At 33.3% G+C, this 8,722-nt stretch overlaps 1 protein-coding gene across 1 annotated transcript; it reads left to right on the top strand.

Moving 5' to 3' along the window:
* Window positions 1–5,934: 5,934 nt before the first annotated feature.
* LOC149385958 (CASP-like protein 1C2) lies at window positions 5,935–7,117 on the top strand. Its single transcript, XM_089627202.1, has 3 exons — window positions 5,935–6,112; window positions 6,226–6,328; window positions 6,785–7,117. Exons 1-3 carry the CDS (start codon window positions 5,958–5,960, stop codon window positions 7,007–7,009), a joined length of 483 nt encoding a protein of 160 aa, XP_089483328.1. The 5' UTR covers window positions 5,935–5,957; the 3' UTR covers window positions 7,010–7,117.
* The last annotated feature ends 1,605 nt before the right edge of the window (window positions 7,118–8,722 follow it).

Below are 8,722 nucleotides of genomic sequence, written 5' to 3'. Positions count from 1 at the left end.
AGAGATCATCATCTTTGTTCTCTAATTCTTGGTCGATAAAATTAAGCTCGGAGAGTTTGTAAACTTGACTAACGGTGAATTGGTGTTGCATTCCTCTTGAATTTAGAATTCTCGTGTCTTGAACATAGAACGCTTTTGTGATAGCTTCTTTCGTCTTGAATATTGGTTTCAATGAAGTTTTTGGTGTACATTGTTTTAGCAAATGTGAATAACGATTAGTTTTGTAAATTATTCCAAAATATTTAGATAAGCAGTAAAAGTTTCCATATATTGATTAACCTGCTCCAAAATGTTAGATATTTGTGACGTCGTCGATTTGACCCAATGATTTTCAGATTTATTCTCCTACACGCGTTTGAACTATTAGACAATGAAAGTTGTAATTTAACAAATGTAACATAATAGTATTCTTTGATACCTTTATCTTGATATTTATGAAATCAACAAGTAGCATGTTCCTTGGGTGGTGGAATAAGTTGCGTCGTTGGGTTCTTCTTTTGTTCTTTTGCCAACTTTTTTAGAGTTGATGCATTTTCCATATTCCTAGATGAAAAAAAGAGGTTAGTGTTAGCAATAAAAAAAAAGATTCGCAATTCGAAATCACATGAATCAACATGCATATATACCACAGAGAAAAAGTTTTGGCAATGGAGAATTTAGGGTCGATATAAATTGTGCTCAACCCTTTTGTCGATAAGACGATGCCACCTAGGGGGAAAAAACAAAAAATAATGGAGCGTTAATTTATCAAATAATTACTGAACAACCATTATTAACAACCGTCAACAAATAGCATAGACTTATTGTAATTCACCATAATCCTAAATATTATTTGTGTAAAATGTGTGTATACAAATATATGGAACGTTTATGTGCAGGGTCGGCCTAATGATTGTCGAGGCCTTAAGCGAAACATTAAAATGAGACCTTATAAAAATAAATAAATATAAAATTCAAAAGTAATAATATCAATTTTTTAACAACAATTTTTAATATTATCTTCTTAACTTAAAAACAAAAAGAGAAAATGTCTATTAAGATCTTTGTGAGCACGCGTCTTCAACTTGTCCATTTTTTCGATCCAAATACCTAACAAATAGATAAACATACAAACAAAAGATCCTTTTTCTTTAGAAATTTTTCAAGAGCTCCTTTTTGAGAGTTAACCATTTCTTCATCTCTTCTTCTTTTTTTAAGTTTTTTCAAAACCGGAAACATATTTCCGACAAGACATGACTTTTCTATGTTCTAAATCACACAACAAGTAAAAAAAAAAAAAAAAAAAACAAAAAAACAACAACAACAACAACTTGCACTAAACTAAATCATCAACACTTAAAATAATAAAGTTAGAGAGATAAAACCTTTGCTTGAAGTTAATGGATGAGTGTTTTTCTCTTTTTTGCTTTCCCCATCTTGGATTCAATGTACTCGTTGTCTCTAAATTTCTCCAATGATCACTACTTTTGAGATAAAAACAATTTGGTGATTATGAAAATAAAACATTAATAAATAAAACTCTATGAATCAAAATTTACCTTAAATTTTAAGTCTTTGATGAAGCTCAGTCATGTCACAATGAAGGTGCAACGTGCAGCAAGAAAAAAAGAAAGAAATAAGCTAATTTTGTCACGCACAACACAGATGTGCAACGACACTCAGAAGACCAAAGGGCTATGGGTGCTCAAGCACGCACAACTTCAGCGTTTAAGTGAGGGCCTTTTTTTCTTTATTTTAAATGACAATTTCGCGGTGGGCCTTATAGAATTCAATACAAGTTGTCCATAAGGTTCCTATCATATTATGCCCTAAGTGTTTTGAACCATATGAGCCTTATGAATATTTTGTGGGACTTATTAGATTATGCAATTACATACAAAAATTTGGGCCTTATTTTTTCCTAATTTTATTGGACCTTAAGCATATGCTTACATCGCTTATCATTGTGGCCGGCCCTGGTTATGTGTCAAAATAGTAATTAGCCATGATATGGATATAATATATTCCGTTGTTTCTCTCGTTTGCACAAAAAAAATGGTTCCAATGTTAGTCACTGTGAACTCTCTCATCATCTTGATTAGAAAATGTATATAATTCTAATATGGCAAAAAATTTGAGTAAAGCATAAGAAAAAAGAGTTGACCTTGATAGTTTTTGGCTTTCAAATTAATTCCTGCTATAATCGGCCTGGTCTTCTTCATAGCAGAAATTAGGTTCACTTCATTTGTTGCAAAATTATCCCACAATACTAATTTGATTACTTCAAAGCTGAAGGAAATAATTAAAAGTGTTAAAAAATATTAACGAGTAAGGAGTACCAATGAGAATTGCAAATAAAGACGAACCTTTGATCGATCAATGTTAACTAACAGAAATCTATTGTGCTTTTTAGATCCTTTGTTTCGAAACGTGAACGACGACTCCTAGGACGTCTGTAAAAAAATATGTTATGGAGATAACATAAGAAATAAGACAAAGTGAGACATCATTTTGAATATATGTGGTAACAATTTATGATTTTTAAAATAAAGTATGTACTCAAATCGATTTATGTATCGACGTAAGTTTTGAGCGAGGTGAAATTGTACAGTTTTTCGACCATTGCTATGTTGTCTTCTTGTACTTCTTCAATTGTTGTACTTCTTTTGAACGTTAAATGAGTGTTTGTTCCATGTAAATTGAACGCGGGTTTCTCTTCATCTACTATCTCATTTGAAACATTATATGTTTTTCCTAATTCTAGAGTCTCTTTGAGAGGCTCGACGTCGTGGTTGAATATTGTCGTCCGTATCTTGTTCGCCATTAAAATAAAGTTTTTTTTTTATAATGGTAAATGTTATTTAAAAAAGCAGAAGTTGTTGTTTGAAAGCACCAATCTTCGAATCAATCAAAACCATGTTTTGATGTTATGCTCCCGTGTCTCTACTTTTCTTCGGACTTTGTTTTTCGACGACTGTTAATTTCGTTATCCATTGGCGGTCGCTCGGATTTAATTCATGGATGAGTTTTTCGATGACTTTGTTTCCTTCTTCGCCGTTTGAACCACTGTAAGACGACGACGAACTGCGGAAATTGGAAAAAAAAAAGTCATGCACATTTTATTTTGAGTTCTAATTTTGTATCTAGTTTTCATTGAACATAAGCATTATTTGAAAAATATTACACATCCAAAACACTACTGAATTGTAAATTTCTAATTTTAGACATCCACAAAGAATATTACACATCTGCAAAGAAACCAAACGTGAGGAAAAAAATCAAAGAGAGAGTGATGAACAAGCTTTACCTGGATGATGATGATGAAGAAGAAGACATGGTCGTTGATGATGGTAGGATTTGGTTCCTTAGTTGCTACGTACAAAATGTTTGCACGGATGAGTAATTATGAAGATTGTTTGAGAGGTGCGTTTCTCCTTTTTAAATACTATCCAAAAAAACGTGGTCCTGAGGAGATGCATCAAAAACTGCTTTTCAGTTTCTAATATAACTGCTTGACAGTTACCTTGATTGCTTATTCGGTTTAAATTCGAAATTGGTAAATTCTTAGAGTGCATGTGTCAGTTATTTATGTGTTTGTTATTTCTTTTCAGTCCTATTAGAAGAGGCTCACCTCCCCATCTAAGACGCCGGTAATTACTTCAGCTGTTTCAAGCTCACTTTCAGGTATGTATTCTTTATAAAGTTGTCTAAATATCTCGCTCATTATCCAACAGGTGGAAGAATCCGAAACGATGGATGAAGCGATGCCATTAGATGCAAGCTCACAGCATGAGAACTTGGCTATTTTTCCGCGAGATTAGCGTTAGACGATGCATGCAATGCCATAAATTGCTCTGAGTGTGAAGATAAATGCATGTAAGAGTAAATTTAAATGCCGGAATGGAATTGATTGGTGCTTTTAAGATTACGAGATGCACTTTGGTTATCCTAACATTGTTCTACATGGGCCGGTGCTTCTGTGGATATCAATATATCATATGCATAGTATGATTTTTTTTTGGTAGGTCTTTGGAGAAACTTAAAACGCTGAAGGCAATTAATCAGTACTCCTCTAAAGTTGAAGACTTCATCCGTCGTGCAAGGAGGATGGAAAGTGAACTGCTGAGGTATCATGCCATAAAATTGCATTTGTCAAGTTCTTCTACTTTGCATGCGGTTGAATTACTTAATACATGTAGTGCTCACTATGTGTTTGATGTTTTGCTAAAAAAAAATTAAAATCTTTCTTTTATACCATAAATATCAATATTCTCTTATTTTCTGCTTGTTTCCGACATAATGAACATAACAAGACACATTATAATTTGAGCACTTATCTTTTTGAATACCCACGATTGATGGAGATATCTAAACAATATCTATTCATTCATCACGACGGTTATAATTCTTCAACCTGCACATGTACAAAAATCGAATAGTAATCCGCATATGGAAAAGTGAAATGCAACTAAATCATCTCAAATGCAAAACAAAACATTCAAAGTACAATGGATAATAAAAATGTTGAAAACACAACAATCATAATTAAAAAAAATGGATATCAACACTAGTATGACAATTCTACGCCGAAGAGTAAGAGATGCAAGGACACGAGGCACAAGGACGAGGACCTAGTGAAATCATTGTCAAATAACTCTCATCGCCAGATCACCGTAGACGAAGACCCACTCTATATCGCTGACAACTGTCCTCGCCGCACCATCGGTCTTGATGTGGCGTTGATGCACTATGCAGTCACCTACTCTCATCGAGCCGCAGAAATTTGTCATACAATATTTGAAACTCTTCTTTTTGTTTTCGCTAGGATCAGTCTCGTGGGAGAGAGAAGACAAAACATATGGTTTTCTTTTCTTCTAATCAATGAGCATTCTACGCTGCAGCAGAGAGAGTAAACTATTATTTTTGTAAAAATGTGTCCGAGTTATGATTTAACTATGATTTTCGTAAAAATGTGTCCGAGTTGTGATTTTTTTTTCTCATACCGTTTTCTAAACTTGATCCCTAAATATATGTTTTTTTTACAGAATTTTATCACAAATGACTTAGTTTGGGTGGCAAAATATTTTATTGATAAACCGACATTTAAAAAAAAAAATTACTATGGTTCAAACCCAACAAATATGAATGTTAAAAAAAACCTCAATTTTGAAACTTGAAGAATTTTATTCGTTGGTTAAATTTAAATAAAAATATTTTTATGAAAAATTATATATAATTAATATGTAAGAGCATTTTTAATGACATTAGTTAAATTTTAGCAAAATTTTAGTTTAAAAGCCAAAAAAAAAAAAAAAAAAAAAAAAAAAAAAACTATTTCAGATAGTCACTCCAACAGCATTCTATATTTGAGGTTATATAGATTTTAATAGTCATCGATGTAATTTTGATGGGATTTATTTTGAAAGAAAGAAGCAATTTTGTTTGGCTAAAAAATTGTCAAACCTTTGTTATTATAACCAAAGTGAAAGAGATAATTAGTGTGTGCGGTTAAGCCTCCATGTCATTATTTAATGTGTTATTCCTCTTGCTAAGGCCTGGCGTTAAGGAGAGTGTTAGTCTATTATTCCAAACTTTAAAATATTCATAGCGTTTGACACATTGTTATATAACGATTGGATTACGTACGTACACACTATCTCTAATACAATCCCCCACAAAAAAAAAAAAAACAATTCATTTCCATAGCCGATTAGTGTCCCACAAGTTTTGAGATTAAATCAACCGACCCTGAGAGTGGTAGTTGACCATCCCAGAAGGCCTGTAAAAAAATTACTCGAACAATGAGAAATTTTAGAGGCACACACAATACTGATAATACACGTTCACTTATTTATTCATTTATTATAGGTCACCAAACACAAATCATTAAGGCATCTGTGTGTATATATACGTATGCCATCAACATGAACTATATGTAGTGCGTTTCATACTCTCCCTCGTCAAATAAAAATCTCTCAATGAACAAGCACAGCAAGAACTTCAACTTTGTCCTGAGGCTCTTAGCCTTTGGCTCAGCCGTGGCCGCGGTGGTTCTCATGGTCACGAGCCGCGACTCTGCCACAGTTTCTAACCTAACACTCCATGCCAAATACACTGACACCTCAGCTTTCAAGTGAGGTTTTTTTTTTTTTTTTTTTAATTTATATATATTTGTTTATTGAGTTTTTGCTTGGTTTTTTGGTTCATTTTATAACTCATTTGGTTCTTTTGGCCGAAACGAAAAAGGTACTTTGTGATTGCGCAGGGAATCGCCGGCGCCTACAGCCTCGTAGCTCTATTCTGTTCTTCGAAGAATTTGTTTCATCACTTAGTTATCATCCTTGATGCGGTAATATTCAACTATTCAAAATGACTTTGCATTCAATACATACATTCATATCACAGTAGTGTTTTTTTAACAACTTTTTACTGTTATAGAATTTATTTCCTTATATTTGGCCTACAAAATATACAAATTATCCCCCTTTAAATTTGTTTTTCACCAAATTATCCATCACTGAGGTTCAAAATGTTGCTAATTGATGGATTGCCAGCAAAAATTTTAAATTTTGTAACAACGATTTAAAATTTTGCTAGAATTAATGAAATTTTGTCAATTTTTGGCGGAAAGTACTTTCGTATACACAGATGCCTTAATATCACCATAGTTTTAATTTTTCGGCATCTTTTTTTGCGGGAATTTTATTATTCTTTGATATTTTCAGTGATTTTTCACCTAAACAACAAAATTAATTTTGTGATTTTTTAAACATTGCTCGTATGGTACGCTTATGTGTATGTACAGGTTGTGGCAATGCTTCTGAGTTCAAGCATTTCGGCGGCTTTCGCAATCGCTGACGTGGGAAAGAAAGGGAACAGTCACACGGGTTGGTTGCCAATTTGCGGACAAGTCCCTAAATTCTGCGACCGTGTAAATGGCTCTCTCATCTCGGGTTTCGCAGCCGCGGTGTTGTACTCGTCGCTCGTTCTCTACTCTCTCTACATTGTCCTAGACCCTCTTAATATGTAGATTTAATAAAAAATAAGTATGCACAAGATTAACGAACACATGTACTTAGTCGGTATTGTATCTAAGATGTTTTTCACTTGTATAATGAACATTTTATATTTATTCTAATTCTATGCCTCGTGTGATTTTTAAAAACAAATAAGCATACACTTCCTTCTTCTTTTATTGCCCGATCCATTTTGTTTATTTGATAATATTTAGATTCTTGGTATCATTGTCAAACTAATGTTGTACAACTAGTACATTTTTTTTTTCTTTCTTTCAGCTGAATTTGACATACCCACAAAGTTAAAATAACATTAGTTGGGATAGATGGTTTATAGGCCATTTATATATCACATCTTAAATTTCTAGTCTAATTATCAAATAATTAAAAATAAACTAGCTCAATTTTTATTAATTTAATTAACTAAGATGTTTAATTTAATTTGCTATGATGATATAAATTTAATCTACTTAAAAATTTGTCAATTGCAAATATAAAGTTTGACTAAAGCTCGACCGAGACTAATTTTGATGAACTTTAGTTGATTTAATATGTTTAGGAAAATCATTAGTTAAGCTATATTTCCAATTTTTATATAGAGAGTATAATATTTGTTGAAGGTGACATTAAACTATTTTAAACAATTTATTTAAAAAATAATAATGATATTCTTGAACTCGTAGAGTTTTTGTCTCGCATAGCGATATATTTAAGTATAGATGTGCTTGCTGTAAATGCGAGAAGTCATATTTAAAGAGGAAATATAGCCTCTCTTCATACGTTGGATTTGAACACCATAATGCAAATACAGAACAAAACACCAAAGGTCGCATGATTAACAAAAGTGAGGCCTCAAATCGTTTTTTTTTAACCATTTGGGTCCAAGCTCCAAAACCAACTCAAATGGCTTGTCTTAAATCTTATTGTCAGATAAGTATTCAATTAACCATTGTTTGTTTATTCTACATTGATCTGTTTTATAATGGTTGATACTGGCAACAATTTGAGCGGAGTCCACTCATCAGAATTGGGTAATTTCAAGTCCTATGTATTATTTGCCAAAATCGGACCTAGAATGAATGAGAAATTGATGCTCAAAATATGCAAAAAGAACACATTTGTTATGTGTAAGTGAAGTGGAAAAGAAGAGTCTCACATGGGTTGGGTAAGTATGTTGTGTAGTGTATATATACTCTCATCTTTCTTTAGTGGTCAAGCAAGTGCAAGAGATAAGAGTGTGAGTGAGTTATCTCTTAACCCCTCGGGCGCGCGCACACACACACACATGCTCGCCGCCGAGCCGGACCGAGTTCGGGCTCGGGTTTCGAGAATGTCTCGGTCTCGGGCTTTCTTTTTACTACACATTTCACTTCTGAAAGTTTTAATTCCTCAAGTAACTTGAACGTTATGTTGGGAATTAAACTTGTAACCGTGTGTTGAAATCGAGCTCGTCAGCTCGCCCTTCCGCGTCGAGCTCGTCAGCTCGCCCTTCCGCGTCGAGCTCGCCAGCTCGCCGTTCCAAGTCGAGCTTGCCTCGGAAGTCCTCTCCTTGGAACTCATTCCACATGGGAAATTGTCGCATTTATTTCTCATGTTAGTTCCTATGTCTTGCTCTCTGTGTATATTTATTATTCTCTTTTTCCTAGAAGTAGTTATTACACATGTATTTATTACACTCTCTCTTGTACCCACCATATGTATAAATATGTGATACAAATTAATATCAA

This window comes from Urtica dioica, chromosome 9 (assembly GCF_054948205.1).
Source record: "Urtica dioica subsp. dioica isolate 48M chromosome 9, U.dioica_male_clone48M_v1_H2, whole genome shotgun sequence".
NCBI classification, from domain to species: Eukaryota; Viridiplantae; Streptophyta; class Magnoliopsida; order Rosales; family Urticaceae; genus Urtica; species Urtica dioica.
This window is presented reverse-complemented; position numbering and strand designations above follow the sequence as displayed.